This window comes from Euleptes europaea, chromosome 9 (genome assembly GCF_029931775.1).
Source record: "Euleptes europaea isolate rEulEur1 chromosome 9, rEulEur1.hap1, whole genome shotgun sequence".
NCBI classification, from domain to species: Eukaryota; Metazoa; Chordata; class Lepidosauria; order Squamata; family Sphaerodactylidae; genus Euleptes; species Euleptes europaea.
Window position 1 is genome coordinate 3,685,096 of NC_079320.1, and position 18,068 is coordinate 3,703,163.

The window sequence follows — 18,068 nt, forward strand, 5'->3', positions numbered from 1 at the left end:
GAGGGACCGATAGCCCCTCTGACATTTGCAGAAACGCAACGGTGCCAGTGGCAAGCAGCCTCCGAATCCGGCCTCTTCTGCCTTGGATGGATGAACAAAGAAACCCCGACTCCTGGTTAAAACAATCCCTTACTAGGGGCAGATAGACACATGCTGAGTAAATAGCTTTGCTTTACAAAAACCCCTCTTCTCCGGTTTTTCGTTTTCTTTTTTAACCCTTTATAGAAATAAATACTGACTTTCTTGCATTGACGGTAAGTTTGTTCAAGTGTCTGTGCTGCGTCGGAAACGACAGTTCGGCTCAGGTTCGTCGCCGCCGCCTGAAAAAAGAAGAAGCGTAGTCAAAAGTACCAAAACGGGGCATTTCGGAGGCTCTGTTCACTCCGCCCGCTTTTCTTTGTAGCATTTCCATTTTCCCTTCCTCCTGTTTTTCAACTTGTGGCTGGTGTGGAGGCATCCTTCGAGTCTTTCTCGTCCACGAACTCTTCGCCAATCTCTTCCGCGCGCTTCTCCGCTGCCGTTTTTAACGCAGAAGGTTGACCAAATGGCCATTTTCGCTGTCAACAGGAGGGTGGGACGTTTCTGGGAGGCCGAGTTTCCCAGCATACAAAATTTCAGAAAGACCATTGCCTTCTGGGGGTCTCCTATTTTCGGAACTCCTTCCGTACAGGTGAGAAGGTGTGGTCCTTTGTGCTCCCAGGGAGGGGGGGGAATACATCGCTGCGCATTGTGCAAATCTTGCAGAAGAGTTTACAAAAATATTTTAAACTAAAAGTTAACTGTGAGTTGGCTGTGAAAGGAGGCAACAGTTTGTATAGGCAGAAATGGGTTTTAGTCTCCCAAATAAAAACCTTGATCTGGATTCCATTCATGTCCTTGGTTCTGATTTTTTTTTTTGTTGGTTTCAAACCACACTGTTACAAGACTACACCCTGCTTGAGCTGGGGAGTTTTCTTGAGGTTGGGTTCATTTCACATATTACACGAGAGTAAGTTTAGGTTTACCAACAACTACACGCTCAACAGGAAACTGCAATTTCACTCTATCTTAGGGTTGCCAGATCCCTCTTTGCCACTGGCAGGAGATTTGGGGGGCGGAGCCTGAGGAGGGTGGGGTTTGGGGAGGGGAGGGCCTTCAATGCCATAGAGTCCAATTGCCAAAGTGGCCATTTTCTCCAGGTGAACTGATCTCTATCGGGTGGAGATCAGTTGTAATAGCAGGCGATCTCCAGCTAGTACCTGGAGGCTGGCAACCCTAGTTGCCACAGAGGGGTAGCATCGAGGACATGATGATATCTCTTCCAGGGAAAACCTGGAAGAGATGGCGGGTAGCTCTAGGAATCACCAGAAACTCTATGGTTTTACCATAGAACTGGCAGTTCCTAGACCTACCTGTCATCACTTCCAAGTTTTCCCTGGAAGTGACATCATGACATCCGTGACACCCCCCCATGTCCCTGCCCCCCCATAGGTTACTAGATTTGTCCTGGCAATCAGAGATGGATTCTACCTCCATGCCTCATTTAAGGCTCCAATCCACTCATCCAGTCTTTCCAAGAGAATGCCCCGCTCTCTGATCTGAATTAAGCTCTGTAGACAAAACACTAATTTGTACAGTATCTGACACAATATCAAAGCCAACCTTCTGTTGCAAACGAGACCACCACTCGAATGCTTAAACGTTTCTAGCAAATCCCTGCCTTACATTTTCTTGAAACTCCCGAAGGAGGAGATTCCAATACAAATAAATAAATTCCATTACTAAACTGTTCTGCAGTAAGTATTTCTCAGTTGTTGAACTCTGCTGAATTCGCATAAACAGCAGATGACATGGTGACCTACGTCAGGATCGCACCACCGCATGTAGGTTGCAGTTGGCTATTCACATGGCTGATTACTCCCCTACAATAAATGTATATAGAAAAACAGCCTATCAGGGAGATAGATTTTTAGCTATGGTTGCCAACTCCAGGTTGGGAAATTCCTGGAGATTTGGAGGTAGAATCTGGGGAGGGGAGGGACCTCAGCATGGTATAATGCCATAGAACCCACCCTCCAAAGCAGCCATTTTCTCCAGAGGAGCTGATCTTTGTAGTTTGGAGACCAGTTGTAACAGTGAGAGATCTCCAGGCCCTGCCTGGAGGTTGGCAATCCTAGCCGTAGCCTAGATTTCCCCTGGTGTGCTTGTTCTCCATGTACAGGAAATTAGTTTGATCCGGAGGAGCATTTGCTCATATGAGCCCTACCCGCTGTGAAGCGGTACAGTCCAGGCAGAGGTTTACCACCTCAGCTGCGGTGTGTGAGAATTAGGCCACTGTTTATAAGCACAGTTTCTCATCCTCATTCTAAAACTCTTCTTAAATATGTGAAGACCTACCCATCAGTCTTTTTTAATCTTACAAAGAATACAGCTATACTGCAAACTTATAGTTAATGCAACTGTCATGTTTCACCCCCCTGAAAGATTCCTGGGAATTTTAATTTGGCCAGGGTGCCAAGGATTTTGCTAGAACCCTTGCTTCCCTTTAAAGAATGGCAGTTTCCAGGATCCCCTGGGGAAAGGGAATGACTATTTTTTAAATTAAATTTTAATATTAATAATGCTTACCTAATAACACAGGAGCCCCGTGGCGCAGAGTGTTAAGCTGCAGTACTGCAGTCAAAAGCTCTGCTCACAACCTTAGTTCGATCCCGATGGAAGTGGGTTTCAGGTAGCCGGCTCAAGGTGGACTCAGCCTTCCATCCTTCCGAGGTTGGTGAAATGAGGACCCAGCTTGCTGGGGGTAAAGGGAAGATGACTGGGGAAGGCACTGGCAAACCACCCCGCAAACAAAGTCTGCCTTGGAAACGTCGGGATGTGACATCACCCCATGGGTCAGGAATGACCCGGTGCTTGCACACAGGGGACCTTTACCTTTACCTTAAAAACACATTGCAACCGTCTTTCTATTATAGAAATCCATGTATCAAAACAACTAGAAAACAAATAGAAAAGCATCTTTATAATGACTATTAAACCGCTTTAGGTCTATGGTTGTAGATATGCCTGAATTTAGCCACTGTTGATTTTTGATCAGCGGCGCCTGTGCATATACAACCAAATAATAACTGATAAATCTCATTTGCACAGTTCTGGCCCAGGAATGTTTGGAGTTCCTTGGGTGCAGAATTTTGATTTTTCCCTTTTGGCACAGAGTACACAAACCCTGATATACCTGTTTTTCTTTGGGAGAAAAAAACGTAACAAAATTCTAATGGCCATTTTTGGCACCATCTGCTTGCCCTTACCATCTCTTTCTGGTTGGTGTATTGGAAACTCGACATCTGCTGGATAAGAGGAAATGTTGATACGATGGTAGCCTCCTAGGGTTGCCAGCTCCAGGTTGGGAAATACCTGGAGATTTCTGGGGCAGAGCCTGAGGAGGGCGTGGTTTGGGTAGGGGAGGAACTTCAATGCCATAGAGTCCAATTGCCAAAGCAGCCATTTTCTCCAGGGGAACTGATCTCAATCGGCTGGAGATCAGTTGTAATAGCAGGAGATCTCCAGCTAGTACCTGGAGGTTGGCATCCCTATAGCCTCATTTCCTGGTAGGGCGATTGAATGCCAGGCAACAATTCAACAAATGAAGGCCTCCTCCTTGGATGTCCTACCAGTCATGTGGCTCAGGGCTCTCCAAAGTGGCGCCTGTGGACACCATAGTGTTCTCCAACACCTTTCACCGAGTTTTTCCCAGCTTGCCAAGTGGCTTTAGGAAATGTGTGGGGCCAGGTGGGGATTCTGCTCAGCAGGAGAACCGATGGTTGGCCATTGGAGAACTGCTTGGCTGAGAAGATTTTCAAAAACGTTGCTTCAATTATAGCTCCCACCGCAGGGCTGGTTTTTTTTTTTTAACTTTCACCCTCCTCTGGGTGTGCACGTGTGTGGCTGTGTCTCCCGCAGCAGCCAGTTTGTGGTTGGCTCCACCTCCCATGGCCGCCATTTTTGGCTGTTCCCACCATCCTGTGTCAGAATTAAAAAAGGGTGGGGATCTCTGACGTCGCTATTAGAAGTCCAGGACCCCTGCCAGAAAAGGGGTAGAAACCCAATCCTCTTTCAGAAATTAACCTACGATTTTCTGAGGGGGCTCAATGTAAAGGTTATTTTAAAAAGTCACTCAGGTTTGGTGGGTTGCCTGCTCTGGACGGAGAAGTTCCCGGAGATTTGGGGGTGGAGCCTGAGGAGGGTGGGGTTTGGGGAGGGGAGGGTCTTCAGTGCCATAGAGTCCAATTGCCAAAGCGTCCATTTTCTCCAGGGGAACTGATCTCTATCGGCTGGAGATCAGTTGTCATAGCAGGAGATCTCCAGCTAGTACCTGGAGGTTGGCAGCACTAGCTACTAACTTCCGATTGACCAAGCGGCTCCTTGAATTTCAGGCCTCTGCTCGCAAGTAATCAAAACAAGCCTCTTTTCCTGGCATTGCATTGGGAATGCCGACATGGCTGGTTTCTTGTTCCCGCTCACAACGTAACTCCGAAATGGCTGCAGAGTACGGGAACCGGTTCAAGGTGGCGGGCAGGGATTGGCCCGGACGGCACTTGTGGAACTGCAAACCCTTGGAGAAAACAACCTGCCGGATTTCCCTTTCCTACTTGCCTGCAAGCCAGGTAGATAGGAACAGCTGATGGAAGATGGTCAAGTGCTCATCCAAAATGCCTCCTGCGTCCTCTCCAAGTCTGTGCTAGTGCTGAGAAAGGGGGCATTGGGTGGAACCCATTCTGAAGAAAGGGGCCTTTTCGGTTCCCCGGGAAGGGTAGCAACTGATTAAGAAATGTCCTACAACACCACTGGATTGCTGGCAAAATGTTGCATTTCCTGGGAGGCAAACAGAACATGGCTTCCTTGTGGATCCAGGAGAGAAACCAGCCGTGCCCTTTATCTCCGGAGATGGGACCACAGGCTCTTTCGGTGGTCTCCAAATTAGTGAGAAGATTCAGTTCCTCAATCGAAGGCTCTTGATTTTTTCTCCACGATGGCATTGGGTCATAAGGGAAGTTCCCTTGCTCTTATTCCGTTCCGCCTGCTCTTCAAAATAATAACCAGAAAGTGTAATAAATAAGAATGCTAGAGTTCTGCTGTCGCCCAGCCAGAATTTTACCGCTTTATATATATAAATTAAATACCCAAGAGAAAAGTCAGTTGGAAAAGAGATGAAATGGCACTGTGGGAAGGAGCTTGGGAGGGCTGAACGCCTCTCGTAAAAGGAAGGAACCGACAATCGTTTTAATGAAGGAGGGAGGAGAAGCCAGAGAGTAGAGAGTCTAACTTATTTATCACCCTTGGTATTGAACCTCCCCACCTCTGGAGAAAAAACAGAGTTCTAAAGAAAAGATTGCTTTGCCACCAGAGATCCATCCGTCCCGACAGCGAGGGTTCGAGTCCACCTGTTGCCTCCGTAAGACGAGATGGGCAGGGAGAAAGGGAGAGGGCGGACGGCGCCCCCTCTGGCAGTCTTAAGGAAACCCCGCTTGTTGTTGGGGTAGCACCATCATCTCCACCACACAATCCTGCCCTCCAGTATGGAAAAGGAGAGCGTCGCTTCCGGATCCAAAGGCCCGCTTCAAAATTTGTGCGCTTTCCAAGCTGTGTTCTGGGACGCCGGTCCAGAACGGAGGTTTGCGGGAAGCTGGTGTTAGCTCCAGAATGTTTTCTAGCAACAAACCAAGAGAAGAGGCAAGTCGATGTCGCGCTTGGGTTTTGGTTTTTTTTTGTTCCTTTATAAAGGTTAACAACCTGCTTCCACCTTAATGTGTAGAATCTTTGAAAAGCCCGGCCTCTTCTTCAGGGCCTGAAAGAGAGCACAGGAAGAGAAAGGAGTCAGTGCAGGGACATCTGATCTAGGGTTGCCAACTCCACGTTGGGAAATTCCTGGAGACTTCAGGATGGAGCCTGGGGAGGACCAGATTTAGGGAGGGGAGGGACCTCATTGGGGTGTAATGCCATGGAGTCCACCTAGGGTTGCCAGGTCCTTCTTCGACACCGGCAGGAGATTTTGGTGTAGAGCCTGAGGAGGGCGGGGTTTGGGAGGGGAGGGACTTCAATGCCATAGTGTCTAATTGCCAAAGCAGCCATTTTCTCCTAGGGAACTCATCTCTATCGCCTGGAGATCAGTTGTAATATCAGGCGATCGCCAGCTCGTACCTGGGGGTTGGCAACCCTAATTTCACCCTCCGAAGCAGCCATTTTCTGCTCTGATCTCTGTGGCCCGGGCGGCCTGGTTGATTGGTGGGCAATTGCCAGGCAGTTGGCAACCCTAGCCAGCACACAAGCAGGAGGAATTGCCAGGAGGCCTTGCATTGCCAAGACACTGCAGGTCCTTTACCTGGAGTTTGTTAACCATTTCTTCAAACATCTTCCTGGCTTCGGAACTGTTTGGTTCCTTAAAGTAATCGGCTATCCCGACCTGCACCACAATGGACTTCAGGTTCCGGCAAACACCTTTAGGGACAGAGAAACACCTTTGGTTTGAAGCACAGAGAGAAACCCACTCAGTCCCTGCAAATAGACAAGGTGGCCAACTGACCAGAATGAAACTCATCTGGGCTGCCCTTGTGTTATTTAACCATGAGACGAGACGCAGACATTAGGGGATAACATTTGTCTCCATGCTGTGAAAAGCTTCCAACTATCAATCTCTACGTCAAACCAAATTAGAAGGGACTGCAACAGAAAGCAGGGAAGAAATTGGCAACTTACACCTTTTCTGCAAGGCTGTTTCCCTTGCCGTCAACCCCCTCCCATGACTTCGGGTCTTTGTTTTGATTATGTGTGCCATTTCTGACCGTCAGAGGTGGTCTCGTTCTCCTCCTGCACTTCCACGTATTTTGCCCGGGTTTTCAGGGATCTGTTTTATCACAAATTTGAAAACATGGGCAAAATGTGTGGAAATGCAAGGGGAGAGCGAGGCCACCTCTGACGGTTAGATACGGCGTGCATAACCCAAATGAAGACCTGAAGTTGTTGGAGAGGTGATAGAGAGGGAAACAGCCATGCGTAAAAGGCCTTAGTTAAAGGGAGCGGAGTGGGACAGAATGATTTGCTTTTTATTTCCTGCAACGTAGATATGGGCACTGGAACCCTATAGTAATATGGTTGTGCCTTGCAGAACAAACTCAAGTAACCCAGCTATTTCATGCTGTAGCTATAGTTGTGAATTTGAAGCAGCATGTTTCCAGTCCTCATAATTATGGGGGGGGGGGGGAACCTACAGGCGTTTACTGCACAACTAATGATTCATCAACTTGAGAAGGTGTAGAAAAGAGCAACCAAAATGATTAGGGGACTAGAGCAATTGTCCTATGGGGAGTGGTTAAGACGCTTAGGGCTGTTTAGCTTGGAAAGAAGGCGGCTAAAGGGAGACATGATAGAGGTCTATAAAATTATACATGGTTTGGAGAGAGTGGACAGGGAGACGTTTTTCTCCCTCTCCCATAATACTAGAACATGAGGTCATCTGTTGAAGCTGGAGGGTGACAGATTCAAAACAGATAAAAGGAAGTATTTTTTCACACAACGCATAGTTAAATCGTGGAACTCCCTACCCTAGGATGTGGTGATGGCTGCCAACTTGGAGGGCTTTAAGAGGGGAATGGTCATGTTCATGGAGGAAAGGGGTATTCATGGCTATTAGTTAGAATGGATACTGGTCATGCTGCATACCTATTCTCTCTAGTATCAGAGGAGCATGCCTATTATTTTGGGTGCGGTGGAACACAGGCAGGATGGTGCTGCTGCAGTCGTCTTGTTTGGGGGCTTCCTAGAAGCACCTGGTTGGCCACTGTCTGAACAGACTGCTGGACTTGATGGGCCTTGGTCTGATCCAGTAGGGCCTTTCTTATGTTCTTATGCTAACTTTATAACCTCTCTCTTTATCTCCCAAATCTGGAGAAAAAGTCTTTAAATCTATTTAGAAATGGATTGTTAGCTGGTCGGTTTGTAGATCTGATTTGATGCAGTTTTGCTAAATGGAATACTTATAGTTATCTGTGAAATGGACGAGTAATCTCTCTTTTGCAATTGGCTCGGAGAAAGACAGCGGCCTTCTGTTTTGCTGAGATGAAGTTTGCGCAAGTGGCTGAATATTTTAAGATGCTTCCTGTCCATTTCTATTTAAATAACAGGGCAGCAAACTTTAATTAGCAGCTCAACAAAGGGAGATCAATTAATAGATTAATGCATTTAAATTTTAGTTATTAATCAGCAGAGGCTAGTTTTAATCTGCAGGGATGGGAGATAAAGGACACATTTGTTTAATTGTGAGGCTCTTTTTGTTCTGGTGAATTATGGCGCTAGAGAATGAGAACAAAAACGGAAATGACAAACTTTCCCTTTAACAATGATTATACGTTCTCCTTCCTTCATTTTATAAGTGTAAATTGATGCACATCAAGGCAAAATGTCTTAACTTTGCAAAATTCTCACAGGGTCTGAACCGGCAATGAACGGCCAAGATTGAGATCTTGTGGCTGCAGAAGAGAGCAGCAATCTAACAGAATGCAGAAGCGAAGGCAAATTTGATGCAAATGATTATTTGGAAAGGGCTTGATGGCAAATGGCTGGCATTACAATGGCCCTGGCCCAGATCTGTGGAGGGACCCCATATGAACAATGGGCACCATTTTAGTTATGCCATATAAAAATTACACTTTTTTTTAAACTGGAAAGATGCAAAAAAGGGCAACCAAAATGGTCATGGGGCTGGAGCTGATTCCCTGCAGGGAAAGGCTAAGGAGTTTGGGGCTACTTATGTCTTTTATGCATGGCTGTTTTCCTCACCATCACCCCTCCGATGACTTTGGGTCTTTGTGTTGATTATGCATGCCGTTTCCAACCATCAGAGGTCGCCTCGCTCCCCCCCTGCATTTCCCCACGTTTTGTCCACGTTGTCAAATTGGAGATAAAACAGGTCTCTCAAAACATGGGCAAAACGTGGGGAAATGCAGGGGGAGAGCGAGGCAACCTCTGACAGTTGGAAACGACATGCACAATCAATACAAAGACCTGACGTTGTTGGAGGGGTGATGGAGAGTGAAATAGTCACGCATAAAAGACCTTAGATGGGTTTCAAAGGGTGTGATTCTGCTTAGGATTATGCTGTAACTGGGGATGTGATAGAAGTTTATAAATTTATGTACAGTGTGGAGAAAGTGGAAAGAGAGAACCTTATGCATGGGAATCAAATTGTCAGCATAGACAAATCTTGCAGTTCAAATCTGATCTATAAGACCCAGGTTAGGGCTCCAGGAGGATTCAAGAAAAATATAAGATATTGTTAAGCCCTAAGTAAGGGATGGTTTGAATCTCTCTACAGCTGTAACCATTACATCACAATGACTCTAAAATAAAAATAAAATTTCTGAATCTCTGTGATCAGAATGCACAAATACATTACTAGAACAAATTGCGGGGGGAGGGAAGAAGGCATAATCCAGACACCTTCTCCCCCAGAGAAGAAGAAGAAGAGTTGGTTTTTATATGCCGATTTTTTCTACTACTTAAGAAAGAATCAAACCAGCTAACAATCACCTCCCTTCCCCTCCCCACAACAGACACCCTGTGAAGTAGGCAGGGCTGAGAGAGCTCTAAGAGAGCTGTGACTAGTCCAAGGATACCCAGCTGGCTTCGTGTGTAGGAGCAGGTAAACAAATCCAGTTCACCAGATTAGACTCCACCACTCTTAACCACTGTATCACGCTGGCTCTCTTTCCTCATCTTCAAGCAAGCAGACAAATCCTCGCTCCCTTCTGTTCCCTCCTCCTGTTTCTCCTCCTCTCAGCCCCAGCGACCCTACTCAACCTGGGAACTCTCCCTGCTGCTTGCCCATTGAAACCTCTGGCCGCCGTCTGGTTCCCACTCACTGTTGAAATGCAGCAAGGCTTTGGGGGTGACCGGGGTGGATGTCAAGACCAGCATCTCCAGCCCTTTCAAGCCTTCCCGGCACACCTCTGCAGCCACCTCTTGGTTCACCTCTGCCACGTGGTCAAGCTCCAGCACCTGGAGGCGCATGCAGTTCCGGGCTGGGGAGAAAGAGAAACATTCAGGAGTGAGCCGGCCCATGAGCTCCTTCAAGGTATGTGGTCTCTTCAAGCCAGGCAAGCTCATCCATGAACATGTGAACTCATGAAGCTGCCTTATAGTGAATAAGTCCCTTGGTCCATCAGAGTCAGTATTGTCTACTCAGACTGGCAGTGGCTCTCCAGGGTCTCAGGCTGAGGTCTTTCACATCACCTACTACTTGGTCCCTTTAACTGGAGATGCCGGGGATTGAACCTGGGACCTTCTGCATGCCAAGCAGATGCTCTACCACTGAGCCACAGCCCCTCCACCTATGACCTGATCCTTAACTGGAGATACCAGGGATTAAACCTGGGACCTTCTGCATGCCAAGCAAATTGAGCCACAGCCCCTCCCTTCTTTGGCCCATACCTCCAGCAGCTGACTCTGACACAACCCCCCGTGCCAATGCCCAGGAGTTGATGCCAGTCTTAGCTTATCATAGAATCATAGAGTTGGAAGGGACGACCAGGGTCATCTAGTTTAACCCCCTGCATAATCAGGAAATTAACAACTACCCCCCAACACCCCCAGTGACCCCTACTCCATGCCCAAAAGATGGCCAAGGTGCCCTCCCTCTCATGAACTGCCCAAGGTCATAGAATCAGCATTGCTGACAGATGGCCATCTAGCCTCTGCTTAAAAACCTCCAGGGAAGGAGAGCTTACCAACTCCCAAGGAAGCCTGTTCCACTGAGGAACCGCTCCAACTGCTAGAAATTTTTTCCTAATGTCTATACAGAAACTCTTAATTTAATTACAACCCGTTGTTTCTGGACCGGCCTTCTGGGGCAACAGAAAACAACTCGGAACCATCCTTCAAGTACTTGAAGGGCTTTATCCACAGCGTGCCACCTCTTCCCATTACCCACATGCAGATATTAGCAGAGCACACCCTCTCTTTTTTTTAGTCCCATAGCAACGCATTTCACAGACAGGGGGCAAAACTGGACTTACCCAACGAAGCTAACCCCTGCACACCACAGCCTGCGCCACCGACGCCCAGCGCTCTCAAATGCGGCCAACACCGTCCAATCATCTGCAGGCAGCGGTTGCTAAATCGTGTTGGTTGCTGGCTGGAAAAGATTTTTTTTAAAAGTATACAAGAGCTGATCAGAGCATCCCAATTTACATATCATTAACAGAGGCAAATTAGGAAGGGATCATGTCATCTCCTTTGGCTTGTGGGAGTTATGTGTAGCTTGATTAGGACCGGGAAAACAGATATAATTTAACTTCTGATATGTTTTTTGTGCAACAAACTGCAGCAAAGGGCTTAAGTAGTTTAAGGAAACAGATTCATCTTTTAAACCCCCCTCCGTTGTTAATAGCAAAGGCGAAAGCCTGGTTTTGATCAGCAAAATCAAGAGGATGTTTGAAAGGTTAAACTCCATCTCCCTTCCCTGCATGGCCTCAAGTCAAATTGAGGCTGAAGGAGCCCACAGTAGGCATTTTATAGGTGGATGGAAATGCTTCATCTTCCTCACGTCAAAGATAAGTCCAACAGTTCTAGCAGTCATTTCCAATCATATAGGCAGAGCCTTTCTTTCATCCTCTTTATCCTCTGTTTCAATAATTAACCCATTTAGATTTTCTTCCAATTTCTTCAGTTCCTCATTAATAATATCAATCCTGACCAGAATTGGGTCCCTACAGTTCTGTTCAAAGGAATTTCTGGTGGGAACTCGCGGCTACGAAAAGGCAACACATCCCCTGGTCAGACATGGGAATATCGTCTCATCTAGTCTGTCCCTGAGAGTGGACTGAAGTCACCCAGCAAGCTGCTATGACAGAGTGGGGGATTTGAACCTAGTACTCTCAGTCCGACACTCTAACCACTACACCACACTGGCTCTCGTGTCCACCTCAATCATTCATCTTGTTATTGCTTTTTGCAATATGCATTTTAAAAAAAAAATCCCACAGTAGGAATGCTCTGGCACAAATCTTACCAAGGGTGCAGGGGTGCCACTTGTAAGGAGATTATGTCTCGGCAGCCTGCCCCCAACGCCCAGATGACCTCGTGGCCCACGGGATCGGTGGAACTCCTATAACAAGAAAGCAGAGGAGGGAGGAGACAGCGAGTGCCCGCTTGTTTGGGGGGAGACGCTTATCTACAGTAAGGAAGAGTTCCCCTTTTCCACTTTGTGGATTAGAAGAAGAGTTGGCCAACTTTCTCTACCACTTAAGGAAGAATCAAACCGGCTTACAATCACCTTCTCTTCCCCTCCCCACAGCAGACACCCTGTGAGGTAGATGGGGCTGAGAGAACTGTAACTAGCCCACGGTCTCCCAGCTGGCTTCGTGTGGAGGAGTGGGGAATCAAGCCCGGTTCTCTAGATCAGAGTCCACCACTCCAGACCACCGCTCTTAACCACTACACAACCCTGGTAGATAACAGGTAGATTTGTTTAGTAATATACATGTACATTTCTTCTAGCATCAGTCTTTTTTCTGCTCTTTTTTGATACTGTAAGCTGTTTTGGCCCTGACCTAGATGGCCCAGACTAGCCCAATCTTGTCAGATCTTGGAAATGAAGCAGGGTCGGCCCTGTTTAGTACTTGGATGGGAGACCACCCAAGAGGCAAGGGAAAACCACCTCTGAACGTCTTTTGCCTTGAAAAACCTCCGAGGTCACCATAAGTCAGCTGCGACTTGACGGCATTTTCCATTACCACCCAGCCAGACTGCTCTGGGTGGAGAAAAGTGGGTTAAAAGCATCTAAATACAAACAAACGATAAATAGTTCCCCCCTTTATGCAAGCGGATGACTGGCAAACGGCATCTTCTCCCTCTGTGGCCTCAACTAGAACCCCAGCTGAAAAGGAAAACCCTCACTGGCTATCCCTCCCATCTTTTCCAGACTTTTAACATGAAGGTCATTCCAGTTGTGAACCTAAATGGTCCATCTGTTGGGTTGCCAACCTCCAGGTGATGACTGGCGATCTCCTGCTATTTCAACTGACCTCCAGGTGACAGAGATCAGTTCCCCTGGAGAAAATGGCAGCTTTGGAAAGTGGATTCTATGGCATTATACCCCATTGAAGTATCTCTCCTCCCCAAACCCCACCTTCCTTCAGGCTCCACCCCCAAAATCTCCAGGTTTTTCTCAGCCTGGAGCTGGCAACCCTCATTCTAATTCTGGGAGATCTCCAGGCCCCACCTGCAGGTTGGCAACCCCAGAGGGTGTGTGGGTTTTTGGGGAGAAGGGAGGCTAAAAACAACCAAAATAAGAGTTACCAGGAGCCGCAGAAGCAAGTTCCCACTTCCCTCCCTCCCGATTTGGAATGACCCAATTCCGCGCTTCAGAGGAGCCTAAAATAATCCAGAATCGTATTATCTGGAACGCTCATCCATCTCGGGGAAAGCCGCCTGCCAAGACTCCCAGACCGGTTTGGCTCGGCCTTAATTAAAGCGCATGAGTCACGGTGACAGGTTAAGGAGCTGCGAAAGCACTCAGGTGAAGCGGAGTATTCCATGCGGATGGAGGGATGGGCGAAGACGGCTTATGCTGACTCGGCCCGTCGCCTCCTCGAAAGGGAGGCGGCTCTCCGGGGGCCTCCGGCCAAGCCGTGCAAGAGATACCTGGAAGCGAACCGTCCTTCCCATAAAGTCACCCGTTCTGCTGCCCAGCCCCTCCCAAGATCTATGCCACATCACCCAGCAAGGGACTTCTGCCCCTCCAATCAACCTTGGCACTGTATCACCACCGCCAGCTTGGTGTAGTGGTGAAGAGGGGTGGACTCTAATCTGAACAACCAGGTTTGATTCCCCACATGAGCGGCAGACTCGAATCTGGCGAACCGGGTTGGTTCCCCCACTCCTCCCCATGAAGCCAGCTGGGTGACCTTGGGCTACTCACAGTTCTCAACTACTCACAAGGTGTCTGTTGTGGGGAGTGGAAAGGAAGGTGATTGTAAGCCAGTTTGATTCTCCTTAAAAAGGGTAGAGAATATCAGCATAGAAGAAGAAGAGTTGGTTTTTATAGGCTGACTTTTTCTACCACTTAAGGAAGAACCAAACCGGCTTACAATCACATTCACTTCCCCTCCCCACAACAGACACCCTGTGAGGTAGGTGGGGATGAGAGAGCTCTATGGGAGCTGTGACTAGCCCAAGGTCACCCAGCAGCCTTCATGTGTAGGAGTGGGGAAACCAACCTGGTTCACCAGATTAGCATCTACTGCTCATGGGGAGGAGTGGGGGAATCAAACCCGGTTCTCCAGATTATAGTCCACCACTCCAAACCACCACTCTTAACCACTACACCACGCTGACTCTCAAACCAAATCTTGACGTTCTTCTTCTTCAATGGGACCCCCTTTCATGAGCCAGATGCCCCCTTATGAGCCTCCAGTTTGCATGCAGAAGGTCCCAGGTTCAATCCCCGGCATCTCCAGTTAAAACGACCAGGCATTAGGTCATGTGAAAGGCTTCCGTCTGAGACCCTGAAGAGCCGCTGTTAGTCCGAACAGACAAGACTGATCTTGATGGACTGAGGGTCTGATTCAGTACAAGGAAGCTCCATCTGTACCTTGCTTGGGGTGGCCAAATACCTTTTCGGGACCCCAACGATCAGTTCTCAGGAGCCGCTAGTTGCTCGCAAACGGACCTGGATCAGTTTACAGTTCTGCACGCTGAGAAGGCATAGAAGGGATGCAGATGCCAACACAGGGACTGCGCATCCAGCCTGTCCCACCCCCTTTTGTGCTCAAGGTGCTATGGAGAATTGTTCACAGCTGTCTGCATTCCTCAATCTGTCTCTATTTGCCCTGCATTTCTACCCACCTACACAAAATACTTGCGCCTCACTAAGGATTAAGAGAAGTCTGTTAATGACAAGCCCTGGCTAGGATTTCCTCCATCCTTCTTCATTATCTGAGCCTGCCATTTTTATTTATTATTTTTATTTATTTATTTTTATTTAAGTGAATTTGAGCAGCTACACCCATGATTCACAAGGGACACTTGGCTATTTTCCCCCCCATTGACTTCTTTTAGCAAAAGCTAAACTTGGCTGCGTCAACAATCCCACCTCGGAGCCTTCCCCCCCCCACCCCCAGATTTTCCATACTGCCTGAAATGAATCAGAAGGCAATTTAAAATGTCCCCAAGCTTTGCAAGGAGATAAAGAACCACTTACACGAGAAAGGTGCACAACCCAAGAGCTGAATGGGTGTCATAAGAACATAAGAAAGGCCCTGCTGGATCAGACCCAGGCCCATCAAGTCCAGCAGTCTGTTCATGCAGTGGCCAACCAGGGGCCTCTAGGAAGCCCACAAACAAGACGACTGCAGCAGCACCAACCTGCTTGTGTTCCAATGTACCTAATATAATAGGCATGCTCATCTGATCCTGGAGAAAATAGGCATGCATCATGACCAGTATCCATTTTAACTAATAGCCATGAATACCCCTCTCCTCCATGAACATGTCTGCTCCCCTCTTAAAGCCTTCTAAGGTGGCTAGCTACCATCACTACATCTTGGGGCAGTGATTTCCACAATTTAACTATGTGTTGTCAAGTGCACAGAGGAACATAAGATTAGCATCAAACCAAAGGTCCACTCATGCCAGCATCCTGTTTCAGACACTGGCCAGCTAGGTATCTCTGGAAGGCCTATGAGCAGGGCATGGTACTGGCAGAAAGTGCTCTTGAGTCGCAGCCGACCTATGGTGACCCTGCAGGGTTTTCAAGGCAAGAGACAGAGGTGGTCTGCAATTGCCTGCCTCTGCATAGCAACAACTTTCCTTGGCGGTCTTCCATCCAAGTGCTAACCGGCTGAGCTTCCAAGCTCTGTTGAGCTTGCGCTTGCCTGGGCCATCCAGGTCAGGGCATGGAGACCCTTGTTATGAACTGCCAGCAACTGGGATTCACAGGGCTATAAGCAAGTTCTTGAGAACATCTGACCAAAGTGACTGGGATGTCCTCTTTTTCACTCCCACACTTGGGGCTCCCGGCTTCTAGTCTGACAATCCAACCTCTTCACCATGTGGAACTGGATTATGGAAGACTAAGGCTCCAAGGTGATTTTGTACCATGAATCAGTAGTACTTCTTCCAGGTATATATGTCTTGGCCTTTTCAAAACTTTGGTTCAGGCTTTTGGCCCTAGTAAATAAGGTCCCTCTCTGGTAGGGTTGCCAGGTTGGGAAATACCTGGAGATTTTGAGGGTGGAGTGTGAGAAAGGTGAGGTTTGGGGAGGGGAGGGACTTCAATGCCACAGAGTCCAATTGCCAAAGCGGCCATTTTATCCAGGGGAACTGATCTCTGTCACCTGGAGATCAGTTGTAATAGCGGGAGATTTCTCCAGCCACTACCTGGAGGTTGGCCCTACTCTTTGGGAACTAATGTCATGATGACTTGCAGTTCAGAGAGAGAGAGAAGAGTTAAGATGGATACACGTGCAAATGAGATACACCTAGGGTTGCCAAGTGCCAGGTGGTTGGCACCTGTCACACGTTGAAGATTTAAAGCCCTGAGTGGCCTGTTGAAATATTGTAGCCCCTAGTGGCTGAACTCTTAGGTATTATATTTTTGCCTGGTGAGGCATATATGCTTTAAACGTCTTAAGCCCTGCGAGGCATATTGGTGTGATTTAACACATATTTCTCTCTTTAAGAGTTTCCTTAGTTTGTTCTTTAGTTTGTTTGATGAATGAAATATTTCTTTAAATTGGCTAAGGCTCATTTGTATTTTGAAGTTATTTTGAGCCTCGTGCTGCCCTCATCTCCAAGTGCCAGGTGGTGGCAGGTAAACTACCGCCAATCCACCGGGCTGCCTGCCAACCAGCTGAGGGCCGGTGGGCACCCCGTGCACACGTGCACGTGTGACGTGCCTACGTCAATTCAGGGTTTACCCTGAAGCGACGTGGATGCTCTAGCAAATTCAGTCGAAACTCTACGGTTTCCATAGAATTTTGGCTGAGTTTGAGAGAGCGTCCCCATCACTTCCGAGTAAACCGGAAGTGATGTAGGCGCGTTGGCACGCGGGCGCATCAAGTTAGGCACGCGCCCGCACCATGCGCCCCAGAAAACCTCCCGCCAATCGACCGACGGGACCTGGTAAGCCTAGATACACCTGCATGCCCCCCCACCTGCCCATGCATCCTTCTCCCTCTTGCAAGTCCTCCCACCATCTATGCTCAGTTCCCTGCACCACCTGCATGCCCTTTCTCCAACAGCACTGGCCAGCGTGTGCAGCTGGGGGTACCACTGTCATTGCCACTGGAGTGCCACCACTGTGCACCACTAGGGTTGCCAACCTCCGGGTACTAGCTGGCGATCTCCTGCTATTACAACTGATCTCCAACCGACAGAGATCAGCTTGCCTGGAGAAAATGGTCGCTTTGGCAATTGGACTCTATGGCACTGAAGTCCTTCCCCTCCCTGAACCCCGCCCTTCTCAGGCTCCGCCCCCAAAACCTCCCGCTGGTAGCAAAGAGGGGACTGGCAACCCTACGCACCACCCACAGGCCCTTCCTCAATGACACTGGGCAGTCGGGAGCATGGGTACAGACAGGTGGCAGGGGAGGTGCGCGGTTGGGGTCAGCGGCAGTGGGGCCCACCAGAAGTCCTGGATCCTGATGGCTGCCCCAGATTGGGGTATGCTGATGCTGGCCCTACCACAAGTAATTAACTAGTGCGGAGGGGAACAGGGCGCATTAGAATCTCTCTTCTTGATGGGCCAATATTTTTATTTGCGGAGACATTTTTATTCCTTATGAAATGCCTAGTAGTCTTATAGAGTCCAATGAAGACAACTAGGAGGAGGTTAAAGGAACAGTTCTTTATTTAGCTAAACAGAGACCCTGGGGTGAAATAACCCACAAATACGATGCAGAGTTACTCACCCCCGAGACAAAGGAAAGTCAGTATCATTTATGCATTCGCATGGGGCAAGCCCATGGCTGCTGACAAGCAGATTGATACACAAAAGCACCAGTGCACATTAAGTGTCCACCCCACTCCAACCAGCA

General features: G+C 48.2%; 1 protein-coding gene across 1 annotated transcript in view; it reads right to left on the reverse strand.

Annotated features, from left to right (window-relative positions):
- Positions 1-5,752: 5,752 nt before the first annotated feature.
- Positions 5,753-18,068, reverse strand: part of FBXO41 (F-box protein 41) — a 37,648-nt gene continuing 25,332 nt past the window's right edge. Inside the window, exons 8-12 of the mRNA XM_056855623.1 lie at positions 12,041-12,136; positions 11,046-11,164; positions 9,894-10,052; positions 6,359-6,474; positions 5,753-5,824 (exon numbers count right to left, since the gene is read on the reverse strand). Coding sequence (XP_056711601.1) covers positions 5,762-5,824; positions 6,359-6,474; positions 9,894-10,052; positions 11,046-11,164; positions 12,041-12,136 — 553 coding nt within the window. The 3' untranslated portion in view covers positions 5,753-5,761. The remainder of the gene's footprint in view (positions 5,825-6,358; positions 6,475-9,893; positions 10,053-11,045; positions 11,165-12,040; positions 12,137-18,068) is intronic.